The 20,764-nt window shown below is 37.1% G+C and overlaps 2 protein-coding genes across 3 annotated transcripts in view; both read left to right on the top strand.

Annotated features, from left to right (window-relative positions):
* The first annotated feature begins 165 nt into the window (after window positions 1–165).
* slc2a3b (solute carrier family 2 member 3b) lies at window positions 166–6,959 on the top strand. Of its 2 annotated transcripts, XM_056763385.1 has the most exons (12): window positions 166–368; window positions 778–912; window positions 2,294–2,395; window positions 2,479–2,639; window positions 2,721–2,961; window positions 3,203–3,365; window positions 3,478–3,665; window positions 3,819–3,923; window positions 4,678–4,779; window positions 4,919–4,990; window positions 5,083–5,283; window positions 5,607–6,959. In XM_056763385.1, the coding sequence occupies exons 2-12, from the start codon at window positions 886–888 to the stop codon at window positions 5,868–5,870; spliced, it is 1,626 nt and encodes a 541-aa protein (XP_056619363.1). In that variant the 5' UTR covers window positions 166–368; window positions 778–885; the 3' UTR covers window positions 5,871–6,959. The 2 variants fall into 2 exon arrangements, with proteins under 2 accessions (XP_056619363.1, XP_056619362.1); XM_056763384.1 differs by lacking the exon at window positions 166–368 and having other exon boundaries at window positions 622–912.
* A 993-nt stretch (window positions 6,960–7,952) lies between these two features.
* The window catches only part of ephb6 (eph receptor B6), a 34,612-nt gene continuing 21,800 nt past the window's right edge, over window positions 7,953–20,764 (top strand). The window contains exons 1-3 of the mRNA XM_056763345.1: window positions 7,953–8,081; window positions 17,778–17,842; window positions 18,621–18,893. Of these exons, the coding sequence (XP_056619323.1) occupies window positions 8,018–8,081; window positions 17,778–17,842; window positions 18,621–18,893 (402 nt within the window). The 5' untranslated portion in view covers window positions 7,953–8,017. The remainder of the gene's footprint in view (window positions 8,082–17,777; window positions 17,843–18,620; window positions 18,894–20,764) is intronic.

The raw sequence follows: 20,764 nt of genomic DNA, 5'->3' as shown, positions 1-20,764 counted from the left end.
GTGAGAGGAACAATGCACGATTCTTTGATCCTATCTTCTATGGTGAAGAACGCCAAACAAGTTTACAAAGAATCTTTAATGTGTCTCATTTCGCAACGGTTTGATACTCGGGCAACAATCACGAGAGAGTTCTAGCGAATGCCTAAAATGAACTTCTCTTTACGCATCCTGTGATGCAGATTTCGCTGAAATTAGAGAGAAATACAATGTGACGAAAGACAAGTGGAACGTGCTTTTGCTCGTGTCCCAATCTCTTATAAAACAACGAATGAGGAGGTCCGAGTTTTAATATAAGTTTTCACCACACATTAAGGGATCATATAAGTGCTGCACGTCTGCTCGAAAAAGCGCAGTCTGTCACCCTGAACGTAAATATATATTTTTATTGGACAATTTATAGCTACATATATATTAATAATGTGTTAAATATATGCAATAATGAATAAACATATAGCTGTAGATAATCATTCTCTATAATAATTAAAACGTTGTTTTGTTTAATAAAATATTATATTAATAAGTTATTAGGAGAGCAATACGAAGCTGAACAAGCTTGATTGACAGATATTGAGAGGGAGGGTCTTACAGCGATGGAGCTCTGTCACTTGTGTGTTGACTTCCACGTTCACTCTGCAGTTTGCTTTGCAAAATATTGATGCTTAACTGACATCTCAACCAGACAGACATCCGTTGCAGGAAATTCACATTTTGTGGTTGTTTTTTTCTGAAGAAGTAAGTGTCTTTTCATCAGAATATAGCTTTTCATCCTTTTTATAGACATTTCCAAATTTGGATTGGCGAATTTTGTTCGAACTGAAGAAGAGGAAGAGCAAAGGACAGCTGGCAGAGATCGCAACTTAAGTTGCTTTTGCAACATAAAGCAAGATGGAAAAGATGAAAGACGGTAATAAGGTATGTATCTTTTCCATTTTATACAAAGCAAGTGATGACCTTTAACTTGCTCTCATATTAAAAAAGGCTTACATTCTGTACCAAGAGATGCATGAAATTACAACACGGACATTCTCAAGTTTATTTTCTATAACACTTACTTATAGAAAGACAGTTGTGGGTCTTGTTTCAAACATGTTTGGGCAACTGGTTTTCATACAAATAGCATTGAATTGATCTGTTTTTACTTGTGGTGGTTATTACGGTGTTACTAAAAAATATAGGTTAAATACTGAAGCTTAAGGCCAATGTGTGCACACCTGAAGTTATATATAAAAAATGTTTTTAATTGTTTTGCATTAACACACTCAGCATCTGTCTATCTTAACTTGTGTCTGTTTATGCCATTAAAGTTCAATTGAGTTAATTCGATACTGAAATGCGCATGAAGTTGAGAGAAGCGAATGTTTAGAACAGGGTTCATGTCCAAACTTGAGCATAATATGAAAAGCATCCTAACCAGTTGTTACTTGTTTGGGGAATTGACTAAATAAAATTCCCAATTCAAGTGTGCCAAATATGTTATATACATTTATATTATGAAGATTAAAAAAACACTACATGTGAATTAAATACATTACTGTGGTTATTGAACATGTGTTGAATGACAAATGTCACAGCTGGGGGTAAAATACAGTGATGGATCAATGTTAAAAATATTTTTCATATTTCAAACATTTTAGTCCACACACACATCCATATACTTGGCCACTCCTCTACCCATCAGTATCTGTGTCTTGTGTGCGTACGTGAATATTTGTGGGTTTGTTTTTTTACAACATCCGACCTGTCTATACACGCAGAACTTCAAAGTGATGTGTGGCTTTTGTATTTACTTTGCCAAATGTTAAATGTTAGAGAGAACTGACCTAAAATGTGGTTTTCTGTTTAACCTTTCTCGATACGTTTCCTAGTATAGCAAAGATTTACCTAATTAACCCACAACTAACAATAAGTTTAACCAACTTTTTGGTAGTTTAACACAAAACCCAGGAGAGGAACGGATAATATGATGCAAGCAATCAGACAGTTTCAATACTTCTTTTGGGGAAAATATACACCGGGAAAAACACCATTGTGAAATATTTTGTTAATATGAAACATACTGCATAAAAGAAGAGGAAATGTGTCTGATTGTGTAATCCTCATTACATACGACAGACGGTATGTTTTAACATGTTGTGTGTTCCATCGCTAGAAATCAACCTTGTGACATTGTTAGCATCATGCTCTGTTACAGAAACACTGTAACTCATTTGTGTACTGTGTACTTAAAATAGTTTCACTGATATTTCTGCATGTCTCAGTATTGCTATGTATGTGTGTTTCTTCCTGTTTTTAGGGGAAGCAGGTTACGTGTTTCCTAGTGTACTGTGTGTCAACAGCTGTCATCGGCTCGCTGCAGTTTGGTTACAACACAGGAGTCATCAATGCACCTGATGAGGTAGGCTAAATGCTTTATGCAGAAGAAACACAATAACTTTTTAACACTTCATCTAATATTTACGTTTGTCTTTCTCTCCCTAGAAAGTAAAGAACTTCTTCAGAAACGTGACTCTGGTTCGTACCGGAGAGCCCATGCATGCCTCTACCGTCACAACAGTGTGGAGTATTGCCGTGTCTATCTTTAGCGTCGGAGGCATGGTCGGCTCTCTCTGTGTTGGTGCTCTGGTTAACAAGCTTGGGAGGTGAGAAAATCTTTGTTATTTGAAGAACAGAAAAAAGAAGTCAATTTAAATTTTATTCGTTTTATTTTCATCTCTTTACAGGCGGAAGTCCATGCTGGTGTCCAACATCCTGGCTGTGATTGGTGGAGGGCTGATGGGATTTTCCAACATGTGCAACTCCCATGAGATGATGATATTGGGCCGTCTGGTGATCGGTGTGTTCTGTGGTCTGTGTACAGGGTTGACGCCTATGTACGTGGGTGAAATTGCTCCAACAGCACTGCGAGGGGCCTTTGGTACCCTTCACCAGCTTGGGGTGGTCATCGGCATCTTGGTGGCACAGGTTGGTTTAAAATATCATTTGTAATCTGTATTTTAGTTCAATTCGAGAAATGCATGAATCACTTTCTTTAGTGGTGTTACACTGTGTTATGTACAGTATAATGCTTTCAGTTCATTTGACATTATAAAATGTAAATTTATGTTCCATGTGACATTTAAATAAATGTTGTCAATTGTGTAAAACACAAAACACTCATACTTAAGTTGTTGTTAATAAGTATTTTTTGTGTATTATACTGTAGATCTTTGGTTTGGAGTCATTGCTGGGGTCTCAGGATATGTGGCCATTGCTGCTGGCTTTGACCACCTTACCGGCAGTGCTACAAAGTGTTCTGCTGATTTTCTGTCCAGAAAGCCCTCGCTACCTGCTTATCAATTTGAATAAAGAGGAAGAGGCCCGCCAGGGTGAGCCCTTATTGGTTTGCTAAGCAATGATTTCTAGAAAGATAACAAAAAAAAAGAAAAAGCACCTACGTTTAGTTTTTTAAACTGACCACTCTTTCTTGGTCTTTCTCAGTGCTGACACATCTATGTGGGCATTCAGATGTGGAGGATGATATTCGGGAGATGAAGGAAGAGGCCATGAAGATGGCCATGGAGAAGAAGGTGTCGATTCCAGAGCTGTTTCGCAACGCCGCCTACCGACAACCCATCATCATTGCCATAATCCTGCAGCTATCCCAGCAGCTGTCCGGTATCAACGCTGTGAGTCTTACAATTCACATTTCCCACAATTCCCCACGCCAGTGGCTAAAAAACATGAACTCTGATTTACACACTGCTTCATGTGTCATTCATCAGAGTTCATAAACATCCATGAATAATCTAAATACTGATGTGTTTTGTGTCTTTTTTCAGGTGTTTTATTATTCAACAGCAATCTTTAGGAGTGCAGGTATCACTGGGCCTGTCTTTGTCACTATTGGGGCAGGAGCAGTCAACACTGTCTTCACCGTAGTATCTGTGAGTGTCAAACTGCTTTCTTATGTAGATTTTAAATAATAGTTTACCCAGATATTTAAAACCTCAATTGTTCAGAAACCATATCATTTTCTTTCTTTATCTGGATATATAAGTGGATAACAATGACAATGAATGATAACCAGGAGCTGTCAACCTTGATGTGAGGCTGTCACCCAAAAATGAACATTCTGTCATTTTTCTCATTTCAAACCTATATTACTGTCATAAGCTTCAAAAAAAGGAAAGAGGCGAACATTTAATTAAAGTTTGTAATAAAATAAACAAACAAAAACACGGAAGTAAAAGGCCAGCAGCCACCTCATGGTTGACTGCCGGTCACAATAACATAAATACAAACTTGAACATGTCCGGGTCCCGTCCTCTCTCGCCGGCAGTCCCTTTGATCCGTCCTTTTATGCTCCCGAACTCCTCCGTGGGAGATGCGGGACCGGTGCGCGCACAGCTGATTTCCACTATCACTCAAGCCACCGGCCCCGCCCCACGGCTCCCGTCCCGCCTTCCTCGCTACAATGACTTTCTTTCTTCTGAACACAAAAGAAGATATTTTGAACAATGTTGGTAAACGAACAGCAGCGGTACCCATTCACTTCTATTGTAAAGACACAAAACCAATGCAACCAATGAGTATCACTGTTGTTAAATAAAACTGATCCATGCTACTCAGATGTCATATTCTAAGTTCATATTGAAAGATATACAATTGTTTTGATATTCCTGTTAATTAAATCACCAGCTCTTTCTGGTGGAGCGAGCGGGTAGAAGAACCCTTCATATGATTGGACTGGCTGGAATGGCCTTCTGCGCTCTTCTCATGACCATCTCTCTTGGACTAGTGGTAGGTTTGGTGGTACTTTTCATTTGCCAGTCTTCTACACATTGTAAATGCTTCAAGATACATATGATATATTCCATAAATAGGGCTGCATTTCAAACTACAGATCTTTTTAATAAAACAGTTATATATTGCTTATTAGAACCCTGCTAGACCAGCGGTGGAGGGCGGACTGTTTCCGAATAGCACCGCCATACCAACATTACCTGAAGGAGTAAGTGTTCAATCTGACTGAAGCACAACTTACATTGAAGTGAGTGCTCCTTTACTTAACCGTTTCTCTGAATTTCCTCAAATGACTTACAGGGAACATCATTAGTCAGCATTTTGGCCATTGCAGCAGTGTTTGGATTTGTGGCTAGTTTTGAAATGGGACCTGGACCAATCCCATGGTTCATAGTTGCAGAGTTATTTGCCCAGGGTCCACGTCCGGCAGCCATCGCTGTGGCTGGATGCTCCAACTGGACTGCCAACTTCCTTGTTGGACTTCTGTTCCCACAACTATTGGTAGGACCTTGTTTCACAGAAACAGCACCAGAGAACACAACACCTTCCTCACTTAAAATAAAATATAGTACTCTGTTTTCTTAAATACGAATTGCAAATGGAGACTTAGTTTCTTCTTTCTCAGATTTGTCTTTTTTAAAGAATTCAATGTCTAATCGTTTGCCCAATATATAGTCATATCTGTTATGAATGTCAATATAAACTTTTTTTTCCTTCTTTTTTTTATTAATTATACTCTATCATATTGTAAATAATTGTCTCAATTGTGTCTGTTTTTGAACCTAGCATCTGACCAATACAATTTTCCTCTGCTTGCTTTGCAGGAACTGTGTGGTCCGTATGTGTTCATCATATTTTTCGTTCTCCTCATCTTTTTCTTCATCTTCACCTACTTCCGAGTTCCTGAGACCAAGGGACGGACCTTTGAAGACATTGCCAGTGGATTTGTCAATACTGCAGGTCCAAATGCTGTGAACTATTCCTCTCCAGAGGGTGTATTACCTCTACCTGTATCCCCATCATCAGAGAAGATCCAGATGACTGAATTGAGTGGACAGGAGACAGTAAAAAGTGGGATAAATCTATAGAAATTCCTAGGTGAAATAAACATGTATGACACTGTTAATGGTCGAACATGACTTACAGCAGTTAATTTCAAAACCGAGACAGTGGATTAAAGCCCATATTTGCAGATGAAATAGCACAGAGTAGGAACATTGGGTACAGTATATGGTATTTACTATGTGATGATGTTTCAGGGGTTGAAATTGATCTCATTTCTGCTCATTATTACTGTATCTGTTTGATAAATTATAGATTGATATTTGCACTGTTTTTAAACTGATATATATATATTTTTTAAATTAATGTTACATACAAGCATTACAGATAGCAGCCATAAATCAAATTACCCCAATAAATATTTTCCTATCAGCGTTTTAGAATTCAGAAAGACGACGAGCTCAAGAGATCCTCAACAAATTGAGGTTCTTTCACTTGGATTTTGTCATTCCAGTTTATGTAGTTAATAAGTGTTGCAGACGTCCAGTTGAATGAAGTATGTGTTTAAATGGTATTGTTCATCTCTAAAATAATTCGCATGATATGCTATCATTCAGCATCATTGAAAAAACACTACTGATGCAGGAACACATGACAGCCCAGTGATCGAATGCATTTATAATAAGTATTTAACATGTTCATCCTCATTAGTTTGCTTATCAGGGTGGTTAAGATCATCAGTTTTTATGTTTGCTACTGATTATAATACTGTACTGTATTACTACATTATGTTACAGTGTTTTCTTGTATGTATTTAACATATTTATACTGTATATCTTTGTTATATTTAGAGCTTTCGTGATTTTGTTACCCATTTCAGAAGTGCTTAACATGTATTAAAAACCATGACCTGAATGTATGTGTAATGATGAAATGAGCATTTCCTTTTAATTTTTGGGAGAGAGAATGATTGATAAAGAACACATCCATTCCATTAGTCATAATGTGATGTCACATCATGTGTTTGTGACTGTGTGCATCATAGGACCTCTGTGGATATGTTGATATAACTCTGACTTCAGTATCAAAACTTCCTGAGATTTATGGTCTACCCAATACATCATCCAACAATTATTGCTTTGAAATAAATTCACAATAATGTGTTTTCAAATTTTCTTACTATTCCCATTATTCTCACCGTTTATTTTATTTCTGGTGATCGTTTTTAACATGAAGAGTTAATTTGCAAAAATAATAATTCCAAGCAATATCAATCAAAATGCAGCTCGGTGGTTTTGATAAAGTAGAAATAACTAAAATAAACATGATTTTTGAAAATTCATAAAGACATAGTTTGTTTATAACCGTGAATGATTTAAAAAAAATGTTTGTGAAATTAGTTTCATTCTTTCCTAATATTGTGCAATTTCTGTGTACATATTATCATATGATGTTATAACCATTACACTAAATCTTATTCAAAACGTGACATTGTATTTTGTTTTGCAGTGGTTAGTCACTTTGCATCCAGCAGATGGCAGAATTTTCAAAGCGATAGTTGCAACTGGAACACTTTGGAGAATGGCAGCCTCCACATGCTGTCTATCTTGGAAGACCATTGCATGTGTGTGTGGTTGAGAGAGATATATATATTATAAATAGGCGGTGACCAAGGCCAAGGGAAAAACATTCAAAGTATGTTTATACAAAACAAACTACTGCTGAAATGGAGAGCAAAAATGAAATCACAGAAGCAATCTTCCAAGCTTCTTTTACTGAGTGATGCATATTTCCAATCTGACTTGCTTTGCCTTTTTGGAACGCCAAACCAGAGCATTCAGAGTGTGACTTTGACTGTAAGAAAGTCTGTCTCCTGCATGTCTAGACACTTTTTTGGCAAAGTAGCCAAACTCGTTCTATGCTTTCCATCACGTTGCCCCTTTCTAGTGTCTCGAATGCACTATGAATCCACCTCTCTCTCATTCCCTCTCTCTCATTTACTCTTATTCTTTTCGTTCTGTGCTCACTGACTTTCAGTCGTAATCATCATCATAAATAAATACTCCTCCCCCCTTAATCTGAGATAAAAAAGAGCAGACAGACTCCTCCTCCCTTCTCTCTCTCTCTCTCTCTCTCTCTCTCTCTCTCTCTCTCTCTCGCTCTCTCGCTCTCTTTCTCTCTCGTCCTGTCTCCTGTATTCTTCCTTTCTGGACTTCTCTTCTATGTTGCTCTGATGGATATGTCGAGGATCTTTCTGTTTCTTTCTCTTGTGGTCCAGCAGAGTTCAGCTGAAGAAGGTATGAAACTTCATTCTGTCACCTGTGTGTGTGTGTGCGTGTGTGTATATCTGTGTTTGGATGGTTCTCTGTTGGTTCATTCCGTCCCGTTCAGTTTGGCATTGTGTTGCCTCATTAGTATATGTCAACATGAAAGTCTGATGGTTCTTATATTTCCATACTCTACACAATGAGTTTGCACGTCTGTTTGTGTTTATGATATGGTTATTATACCATCTTCTTAACATCCGCACACACGTGAAAGTGGTGCAAGTGTGTGTACTCGTATCAGAGGCAGGGGACTTGAACAGTCCCTCATACTGTATAATTAGCGCATGTGTTTATGAGTTGTTACTGTGAATTCAAGAGCTCTCTATGGATCCTGCCAAGCTGAGTTTACTCCTAACAAAAGAGCCAGCGGAAGGATGAATAATTTGTTGTGTAACCTTTGTCTCTCTCTGACCCAAGCGACCCCCCCACCCAACTCTCTGCTCCCTTTTTCTGATATTATAACTGTTATAATGGCCCTCCTCCCCAAGGGCCATTCAGCCCCGCAACAATACAGACACCCCGCTCACTTCACTGTACATCTTTCTATCCTTTCATCGCTTCTTTTCACTTTCTCTCGCTCTCATGTTTCATTTTTCTATTAGTCAAGTGGAGCTTTCAGTCAAATGTGTTGCAGACATCAGACAAGAGCAGTTTAAAAGACCAGATTGATGAAGTTGGCATCTCATAGTGAGCTCTTGTGAAAAATCTAAGCTATGTGACTCATTTTGTGTGTGTGTGTGTGTGTGTGTGAGAGAGAGAGAGAGAGAGAGAGAGAGAGAGATTTTGAATGCCAGAGTCTGTTGGGAACATGGTTTCTCACAGAAGCTTGTATGTGCTACAGTTATTTACTTATTCATTCAACTCTGATCCAGATCTGCCATTGTGCATCTGCATTTCTCTTTTTATAAAACAACTTGTGTATTTGTGCGCACGAATGATCAACACTGTCAAAATGTTTCATGCAAAAACCAAAGCAATTGTGGAAATGTTCACTGCTTGCATTCACGTCAAAAGTGTTATTTCATTTTACTGAATTGATCTGACTTCCATTTATTTCCGTCTTTTGGGAATGTTTATAATATGAGATTATGCACTGGGGCTATAAAGGATAAGCAATATAAAATATGGAAGGATCAATGGATTATGTAGGTGTGTGTGGTTTTCTAAATCTGTACATAAAGTACATTTTGGTTTAAGGCTAGCAAGGTAAAAAGTGTGCGTGTAGGTGGCACATAAAACTTCCTACATCTAAAAAGATGTGTTTACTAAAACACAGAACAGCCGCTTCCTGCAGAAAAAGACTATAACCTGTCCGAGTGCTTTGTGCTTTTTATCCCTTACATAGCACTTATATTAAAATAACCATATAATCATTCAAGGCAAGTATAATAGTTCCCTCAAGCCCATAACTCTAAACTAATTTGACAAACACTTTTTCCTGCTTTCCCATAGCACAACCTCATACCTTTCATCACATTTAATAGTCCAAGAATCATTCCCCTTGTGGCCATTAGGTCTAAACGAAAGCAGCAAACATCTATCTGGCCGACTATAGTAAAAGCTCTGCACCCTTCATCACCTTTAATGAACACAACAGTCATTCACTTACTTTACATGCCATTTCACATAGTGCTCTGAGTTTAGTGTTTGTGTCAGCTTGCAAGTGAAGGCATGTTCTCATCAGATATTATAAACAGTCTGTTTAATTAACAATTTGTTGCTTATTTTATCATCTTGGACTTTGGACAGCTTTGGACAATATTATTGTTTAGAGGTTGAATTGGAGTCTCAAATGTTTCATTTGAGTTCAAACTTGGACCTTATATTGCAATTTTTGAATAAGAGTATAGAAAATACTGTATATGTAAAAAATAAAGTGTACTGTAAATTTAATTTGGATTCTTAATCATCGAGCTTTTTAGTAATATTGATTTGCATTTGCAGACAAATCTGAGCTCAGTTTGTGACATTGCTGAGATCTGATCTTAAACATATTGAGACAGACAGATTTCTGGGGGGGTTTTCCCACCTTAAAAAAAATATTCTCAACTCAGTGTTCTTCATGAAGGGAAAACCCAGCTGTTGGGTTGAATCAACCCAGAAAATGTTTATATTTGACTCAGCAATTAAAACACATTGGCCCTTAGTTTAAGATGGACAGGGTTTAGCGTAAGGCAGGACTCGCGCTTAGTTAAATTAGGATTTTTTATTACTTTTATAAAATTGTCCTAGTAAAAATGACACTGACATATTTTAAGATGTTTTAGGGTGAGGTATATTAAGTTAAGACATTCAAACATTCATTTTAGTCTGAGACTGGCCTTAAGCTTTGTCTGGGAAACCGGGCAATTCATACTTAAGCACAAGTTTCCATTTAATCTCATTTTAAAATCACTGATGTCTAGGTAGGAGAAATAATAATAAAGTATCTAATTAATAAATAGATATTAAAGTGACCTAATCTGGGATTTTTCTTATGGGTACCAACACCTAAACTTTTCAGTACTGATGCGATAATAAAATATTCACAATTAATTTAATACAAAATGAGACAATATTTGTAGTGATCATGTGATCTCAATATGGCAGCCCCCATGAGTGGATCTGCTCCGTGCAAATTTTAGTTTAAAGCATTTTTAAAAACGTGCACCTTTAACTTCCACTTTATTTAGTTGTCATTAATATTACAAATGAGATGAATACAATGAAGTATTTTTAATACATATGTGATAAAAAAACATAAATTAGGCATCATTGCTTTACTGTAGAGACCATTCAGACGCGCTCAAAACACAATTCTTCCCCAGAAAGACACACAGTCCTCTGGCCTGAAGACAACACCATAAGGTCAAACCCTGAGGTCCGTTAAAAAAAATCTACTGTTCTCTCCATTAGTGGTAATAAGGCACCACTTGACTCTTCACGGTTGTTGTGTGTAAATGTGTGTGTGTATGAGGAAAGAGGGCGAGTGTGAACACACACAGCAGGGTGTTCTATACCTGAAAGAAACAGAATGGTTTAAAAGCCCCACGTTCTGTAAAAAGCAGCTTTAACACCCACACCCGTGTAAAAAGTGGGAGATGTGAGGAAGGTGAGGAGGACGGAGAGGTGCTATAAGAGAGGCGGAGAGCAAGGTTTATGTCATCATGTCTCACACAGGGCCATGAAAAGGTCCCTCAAGACAGCACAGCTTGGGCATCACTGGGTTATTTTTTCTCTCGTCTGTTTCATGCCTGGGTCTTATCAGGTTGGATTTATGTGTGTGTATTAATTGTGGCTGCATGTGGGAATACATGTTATTTTTTGGTGAGGTTCCTGGTGTCACTGAGTTTGAGTGCCTGGATGAGAGATCTGCACCCAGACAGGCCCAAACAGTTGCCCCAGGCGAAACTCCCTCATTTGGTTCTCTCCTCCATCTCCAGCTGCCAGTCAGACACTACTAAACTATCAATCCTCAACGTCAAAAAAAAAAATACTTTTAACTTGTTTCGTAAAAAGCACCCTTAAATTATTGCTGCTGTCCTTCTGAAACCTTGTATCTCCATATCTTGTGATTTCAATTTTTTGCCATAAGTCATTATTATTAGTCACCCTTTATGTTTGTCACTGGGCTTTGCAAATATTTTTTGGCCGTTGTAAGTGCATGGTGTGCAATCCTACTGACATTGTTAAGGAGGATTAGAAATAAGCAGAAAAAGAGAAACAGGGTTGCCCAGGTCAAGCCACCGATGAGTTCAAGCAGAAAAATACAGCATACCCCTAGAGTCCAGGTCCAGAGCTCCCGGCTAGAGGAAAATAAGAGAGCTGCTAGTGCCCTGGTGTGTCAAAGCCGTGTTTTGTGGGCGGAGGCAGACCATAGAAACGTTTCAATTCAAGCTAAACCCATAATGAGGTGTTCTGATAACATTCACTGACGTGCGTGAGTTTAAATCTGGATTGTGCTAATCCCTGTCTCTCTCTTCCCATCCCTCTCTGTGGTTTGGAGGTAATGAGGGAGGGATGTGTCCTAGGGTAAATGTCTGTACACAGAGACATCTGGAGCATGTTAAAGAGATGCTGCACACACAAAAACACAAAGTGCAAATTTTGTATGTAATTACACACGTTTGCAATATCACAGCCATTGACTTTGACCGTGCTGGACTTCTTTTGTGTGGAAGAGTTTGTCAATACACGTGTTTGTATACATGTGTATTAAGGCTGAAACAGCGAATCAATATTAATCAATAAAGACAAAAATGTACAACGAGGTTACAGAAAGGGCAAGCAAAGTACTTCTTCGCTGTAAAAAAACGATAATTTTCCTGTTTTTTTGTATTTTTGAAATACAGTAAAAAATAATTACAGGGTTGTAAAATTACATTAAATATTTTTGTGCCCCAGCTGTTTTTAAACAGTAATTTTTTAAGGATTTATTTTACATACTTTTTTAGTCAAGAATTTCGAGTGGTCAGGCAGGTGTTCAGGGGCCAGATTCACAAAACATTCTTAAGAAGAAATTTGTTCTTAACTGCCATATTTTTCTAAGTAGCAATGTTTTGTATTCCCAAAATATTTTCTTAAGTCAGTACTTACATTCAAGATTGATTTACAAAGCATTTCATTTTTTTCTCATGTAAAAATGAAGACATTTATAAGAAAATATTTGAGAACTTCTTTAGAAGGAACATTCTTACAAACTCTGAACTCTTCAGAACAGTTTTGAGATTCCATCCCAAGGTTTTTTAGATTTTACTCTTATGGCCAATGAGAGAACTTCATCTTGGGACCCCAGCTAGTCCAAACAGCAAGTAAATAAATGTCGCTTTGCATGTCAGTCAATGCTGGTAACAGAAAATAACGTTTTTCAGTCAGGCAAAGCAAATAAGAAAACTATTTTATATTACTGAAACACTAATTAAATATTCCCATATCATTAATTCATAGGAAGGAAAATTATAGGAAATCTTAGTACAGTAGCATTTCGCGCATGTGGTGGTCTGAATGTATGTGCTTTAAAGTGATAATTCACCCAAAAATGAAAATTCTGTCATCATTTACTTCCTTTCTTCTGCAGAACACAGAGGATGATATTTTGGTAGTGTGGGTAATCAAACAACGGCAGTATAGACCCACACATTCACTTCTACTGTATACAGGCACAAAACCAAGTCAATGGGTACCTGCAGTTTTCTGCAGAATAGAGTCAGTCATACAGGTTTGAAATGACACAAGTGCGTGTGTAAATGACAGAATTTTTATTTTTGGGTGAACTATCTCTCCAAAAAACGTTCTGAATTCTTCATAAAATGCGTATTTTTGATCGCACCTTGTGTGTGTGCAAGAGTGAGAGGTACTTCTGCAAAGGTTTTGAAATGGCCTCACACTTCAGTACAGCAGGAGTAACATTGTAAAGAGTTGTTTTCAAGCCGGAAGGACTAATCATGCATGAACTGTGGCAAGGTCGCTTTTACACGTGACAACCAAGAAAGGCACAAAAGCAGACCTTTTCCCTATAAAGGACAAAAAAGCATTAGTCTTTCATAACCAAACACACACCCCAGAACAAAAGTGTCAGCACTCGAATGAACTAAAACACCACTGCTAATGTAGGACACCCACACATCATGTTAATACCATGAACTGAAAAAGAATAATAATGAGTGAAATCCATTATTAATATGCCTGCTTCTCACAATGCTTAGAGAATTTGAGACAAAGGGACTTTAAAAGAAACATTGGATTAAAATCAATGCCTCTTATCTTTCCTGTCACCATATCTATCATTTTTAGTGCCCCCTTGTCACAGCTTTTCAAACAAACATTGTCTCTCTCTCCCGCTCTCTCTCACATCAATAATGTAACTAAATGTATCTGTGTGTTTAAGTCCTGACAGGACTCTTCTGTCACTTTCCTGTTTAATAATAAACACAAAAAGAGGGGGGACACGGTGAGAGTAAAGGGGACTGCGTGTGTGTACGACACTGAAATGAGAATGATAGATCAGTGGAGTGCATTACTTTTGCACTTACTGACTTGGTTTGGCCCACACAGCAGTTTTTACTTCCATCAGTGTGCAAACAGTCCCATCTTTCCTGGATCACAATGGTGCCGTTGAGTGCAACGCGGCACTTCATACGTGTCCACGTTCGGGGTCACCGGCTACCTGAGATTCTATTTACGAGTTGAGGTCATACAGTTTTAATTACGGTGAAGAAACTTGGATAAGTGGAATTTAGAGGCACATTGTGTTGAATGTTAGCATGGTCATGGTTTGGTCCAGGGCTGCAGGTCATCACAGCTGATAGTCTTGAAGAGTGTGTTATTGCTAAAAACAAACTTTGCAAAAAAGTTAAAACAAAACAAGATATTTTGAAGAATGTGGGCAACCAAACAACAGAAGTGCCCATTACTATTGTATAGACACAAAACCAATGCAATTCTACCACCACTGTTTTGTTACCAACATTCTTCAAAATATCTTATTTTGTGTTCTGCAGAAGCAACAAAGCAAAACAGGTTTAAAATGAAAAGAGGGTGACTAAATAATGACAGAATTTTCATTTTTCTATACATTAACCAAAGTTAACAAATATAAATTATTTTAAAGTGATGCCCAACAAAATTATTAAATACCATAAATACCAGCAAGATTGGAGTAAATACAGACAAGAGAATTAAATTAAACTGTTGTTTTGTTCCTGCATAATATCAGGCCTCTGGGAACACAATTGACTGAATAGAAGACCACAACTGCTATATTAGGAAATAATAGAGATCATGTTAATCCACTGCTGAAAATAATTTCAGTATATTGATCAAATAATCCCTATATGAACCATGGCCTGTAAAACTGCTTTAAATTGAGGACATTACAATTTTTATTCAGATTTTTAAATTCTCTCAAGAAAAGTAAAGGAACATGCAGTGTATTGGAGCTCTGGGCACAGTTGGACTCAAAGTCTGAATCAGCTCTCTATTGCTTTCCAGACAGAGAGACCATATTTTACCAACTGAGGCACCTCAAGCTGTCCTCATGCTGTTATCTGTGTTTGTGTGAACATGGAAAAACTTTAGAGCTTTAAATTAATTTAGACCTAAAAAACTGATTCTCTGAAGAATAATCTGCAGTCATCAGAGGAATAGTTTATTGGACGTTATACATGTTAGATATTGTACAGCTTTATGTGGATATTAAAAATACTTTATTACTGTATACATTTTAAATGGCAAAGTTTATTGTTTAACATGTGTGACCCAGTCTGTGAAAACAAGCCTAATTCTGAGATAACGGGCATCAAAGTTTGATTTCAATCAATATTCAAGCAATAAGGTCACTATTAATGTACCTGATTTTTCTGTTTTCCTTACTGAGTCAATTTTCAAGATTTCAGTGAATACATGATGATATGCAAAATGTTCTTTACATTATGTAGTGTGATGTTAAAACAGTAACTCACAAAATCTACTGTGTCAAATTTCTTAAAAAAATCAACATTGTTTGCCAAATTCAAAATAATATTTTATATCTTCTAATAGATATATTAGACATGGCTAATGTCATGCTACTACCACTTGAGTGCTGATATTCACAGTATTTTTAACAAACTGTTTTACAAGAGATTTATATCATAGTGGGGTATTGTTTCACTGATCCAGTATTTTAAATGAAGATCTCATTCAAGTCTTGTGTGTGTATTTGACTTACACTACTGCATACAAGGAGTGGGATTTATATAATAAAAATACTGTCCAATGTAATGAGGTCAGAAGGTAGATAGACTCCCTGCAGAGAGAATATTAAATACAGTGTATGAATGTGGGTGTGTGCACACTGAAATGTGTGTCAAAGAAAAATGATATCTACAGAGAAATATTATTGAGAAAGAGAAAGATATTGTTTTTTAGTGTATGCATGTGTTTCTTTAAAGGAAAATAATTGAAGATCCTAATGTATTCTGCCAAATGGCTCCCTCAGTTTTCCTCAGAGTTTACATTGCCACAGCAGCTGGTAAAGGGCACGAGGACTCAGGTCGGCATAAAGTATTTCATTTTGAGATATGAATTTCTAATCATAAACACCAAATTTAGTCAGCAAATTGCAAATTGCAACTTTCATTAATTGTGTTTAAAAGAATCCCTAAAATTGTCCTAAATAAAATGCTGTGTAAAGCCAGTGAGCTACAACATGCTGATGTGCTAACTACTTAATGAACAGGAACACCATAAACAAGCTTGAATCAGCATGGAGTGCACAGTATTGTATTTAGGAACACTGTCTTCTAAATATTAAAGCTGTCCCCTTTTACAAAAAATAGAGACTTTTTGCTTGCTTGCTTTTTCAAGTTCAAGTTTTATTCGAGACATCTGCGATACAGACACATGCCCTCTATCCTGTCTGAAGCCTAAACTATGTCTTATATTAAGAGAATAATCCTTTAAAGCAGAACACTGCCAAACACGCAGTTATTAAAGTGTCCTCTTTTCACATTGCTGTCTCCCAAAGGCAAAACCACTAAAGCTCTCACAAATCCCAACCCTGCAAACTCCAGGACATCAATGTCTTCAGGAGGAAAAGAAGCAATGGATGAGAACCAAACAGAGAGAAACAAACAGGAGGGCAAATGATGGATTGGTGGAGAGATTTGCAGGGTCCCCATCTGTGAACATAATCTAAAAAAATCTGTTTACGCACAACACAAGAGAGAGAGAGAGAGATTTAGGCTGAGCCACAGAATAATATCAGTTTCATGGTTTTAAAGGCAAATACTGAAGGGAGGGGGGTGCAGAATTAAAAACACTCATCCTCAGTGTAAGTGCCAGCTGAGATTGTGTGTATGTGATTTCTGTCTTCTGTGTGCTATATGAATGCTCTTATGTCGTGTTTGCTCGGATTGCTTTGAGTAATTTAAGAGACTTTAAATTCTTTAGATGAGGCTTTGGCTCTTTCCGTGCAGCCCGGAAAGAGACACGGTACAAACTCTTGTGTGGAGTAATATATGGCATTTACGATAGATAAAACCTTTTAGCAACATGTAAACCGTACGGTTCTTTTTCCATTGTATATAATAAACAGTTTGTTGGATGAATGTCAGTGAAAGCATGATGTAATAAGAAAGGACAATCTGACTGTTTGATTCTGGTCATTTCAACCTTTAACGCATACTATATTTTGACATACATTATGCCTGAGGTGAGCATTTGTCATGTGGCAAAGTGACAGATGCATCCCAGTGCTATGTGTTTAGCAATGTTCTTGAGGACAACAATTTTGGTAAATAACTCATTCTGGGCGTAATGTGTGCTCTCCAAAAGCCTGTGCGCCTTTGAAAATGCTTCTATTCCCATTTCTCATTAAAATATTACGATAAAAATGTAAATCTGAATTGAATGATTTATAATAATTCGAGGATTACAATTTTGTTATTGATTTTATATTTTTTTATATTTTTTATATTTTCATGTATTTTTATTCAAATATTACTAAATGTAAAAATAAATGATCAATTATGAATTACTCACATAAATATAATTAAAACAAAATAATAATACATATTCAAATGTAATTTTAATGTCACATTTAAAAATGGTCTCAGGCTTTGAACACCGTGTATCTAATATAATACCGAATATAAATAATGATAAAAATAACCAACACTCTTACTCTTCTCTCTTCGTCTTTCTCAGTTATGCTGCTGGATACTACAGAGTCCACTGCTGAACTAGGCTGGACTACGTATCCTGATACAGGGGTAAGATTCAGTTGTAGATTTGTGTAATAAAGGCTTGGATTCACTACACTTCAAATACATCTGACAATGAGAAAACAAACGTTAGATCATCCTGATACGATGGACTACAGGTTTGTCTTGTTTAGCGAGTTAGGGATTCGACTGGTTTGTGGACTTCCTGTTTTGACCCCAACTCTTCAAAGGACCGAAAATGGAGCATATTAAACCATCCCTCTCGCAATTCCATCATCCTTTCATGTGTGTATTTCATGTCAGTTCAACCATACTAAATCTGCCATCTCTATTGCCCCGAGCAGCTCGAAGCCGCTGAACTATTGAGAATTACTGAACTCAGTTTTCTTTTTCCTGTCCTTGCTCCACTTCATCTCCCCTGCACCTACTGTAGTCTCTTTATCATTTTCTGTCAGTTGGCCTGCCTACATATCTTTGTTAATCTATCCATCTGTTGTTTCTGAATTCATCCCCCTCTCGTTCTGTCCGTCTCATCACGTCTTCCTCCCTTTCAAGATCTCTAAATAAATGTTTTCCTTCCCCATGCAGTTTCCTATCCTACATGAGTTCATTTGCCCTGTGATTTTTCCTTCAATTGTTCGGTTTCTGTAAAAGAAACCCACTCCATTCACTGTCAAGTGTGCAAAAGTCAGGATATTATTTCTTGCTTTTGATTTAAAAATACATTTTCAAGAGTGTTTCAGAAGAACTATGGTAATACAGTGTTCACGCCTCGGGCTCATCTTCATGTCTGATTTTTATTCTCCAACATTCTTCCACCTTTCAGTGGGATGAGGTGAGCGTGTTAGATGACAAGGGGAAACTCATGCGCACCTTTGAAGTCTGCAACGTCAATCAGAACCCCCGTCTCCAAGACAACTGGCTGGCCACGCCCTTTCTGTACCGACAGTCGGCTCCGAGGATCTTCGTGACGCTTCGCTTCTCGGTTCGCGACTGCGCCAGTTTACGTTCGCCCTCCCCGACATGCAGAGAGACGCTGACACTCTACTACAAACAGGCCGACTCTCAGAGAGAGCTGGAGCGAACATGGGTAGCTGAAGTGAGTGACAAGGGATTATTTCACTTTCAAGATCCGAATGGTGGAAAGTCAATTTTAATCGGATTAAAGTCAGAATGAAGCGTGTGATGGCATTAATAACACACAGGTACAAGAGAAACGTTTGTGTATAACATGACACGAGGTCATGAAAGGTTTTTAAAAGTGATTAGTATTTCGCAAAACCGCAGACAATGAACGAAATTCGTTCAACGAAACACAGAACAGTTGATTTATTAAATAGTACACACACATCTCCCAAACACATTTATAATCTTCGCCATGTTTCTTAATATGACAATTTAAACCAGATGATCAGCGTTTTTTCGGATGCACGAGCCTGGCCCGAAGTTAACTTTCGGACTGTGTTTAAATCAACTTATTTTAAATGTAATCATACTTACGTTAATATTAATTCAAATTAATATTTTTTTGTATATTAATAGCATTACATCACATTAAAACTACTCGACAGTAAAAAAATCGTTTGTTTTCTGTTGCCGCTGTATGTGTTTTCACGAAGCGTCATCAATCCGGAAGTCGGCTATATTGGAGGCATGATAGGGATGGGCGATACCACCTTTTTTGATGCGATACGATACCGATACTTTTTCTTGAAATTTTATCGATACCGATATCGATACTGATGATGGAGATTATTTTATATTATATTATATTTAAAATAAAAATATAATTACAATTAAAGAGAAATTACATACTTGTACTGGCTATTAATAACAAATTTACTAAAAAAGTAATTTAAACAATTAAATACAATGTTTTAACAACCTTCTTACAAAAATATTGATTAAATAACATAAATCTTAATCAAATAAACAAAAATACCACCAACATAAAAATTGCATGTTTTCACTGCCGTCTTATTTTTAAACAGGACATTTTTCTTAAGCTTTAACATTTTGTTTGTACTGTAATATACTGTATTTTGAAGGAAAAATATTGATTAACTAACAAAAATCTTAATACAATTAATACAATTACAAACAATATAAACTGTGCATACATTAACTTAACTTTAACGCTTCCTCTAAGCCATCTTACAATTCTCTCCTCTGTTTAATGCGGAGGTGTGCAATGCATGCGTGTGTATGTGTAAGTTACGTAGCTGAATAGCATGTCCATGTGACCGCGCTGCTCAGCCGGAGACCGATCCGTGTGTGACGTCAAACTGTCGCGAGAGCTAGTACTTTCATAACATAGTTTCACTGATCGGCATGCACAGAGCTAACAACATTTAGTTACGCTGAAACTATTAATGTAATTAACCAGATAATCGATACTTTTGTGAAAATATCGATACCTAAATAGCATCTTTTGAGTATCGATATATCGATACTGCAGCATCGATGTGCACATCCCTAGCATTGAACGTAAACGAGACGTAAGCCAGATAGATTGTGCTATCTGGGACACATTCATGGGTAGAGAATAACTGTAACATTACACAGTTAAGAGACACACTCTTTTTACTGTGAAAATAAAGCTCATTCATTTAAGTGGATCACACCCGATATAATCACAAACATCACATACATATAGAAGGACTAACAACCCGATTTCCATATATTACTCATCCCAAAGTAGTGAACTACTTATTTTATTTGCCAGCCAAGCCCTATCCCTAAACCTTAACCTAAAAGAAAATATTTGGCTTTTTTATCACAATTGAATAACGCAAACACTGTCTGGACCCTTTTAACTAAATTGCCTCTAAAAGAGTAGTTCGCCTTCAAAATGAAAATTCTGTCATAATTTACTCACCCTCTTGTCATTTCAGACCTGAATGACTTTCTTCCGCAGAACACAAAATAAGTTTTGAAGAATGTTGTTAACATTCACTTGCATTGGTTACA

This window comes from Triplophysa dalaica, chromosome 12 (assembly GCF_015846415.1).
Source record: "Triplophysa dalaica isolate WHDGS20190420 chromosome 12, ASM1584641v1, whole genome shotgun sequence".
NCBI classification, from domain to species: domain Eukaryota; kingdom Metazoa; phylum Chordata; class Actinopteri; order Cypriniformes; family Nemacheilidae; genus Triplophysa; species Triplophysa dalaica.
Note: the sequence above shows the minus strand (reverse complement) of the source record. Positions and strands in the feature narration are given on the sequence as shown.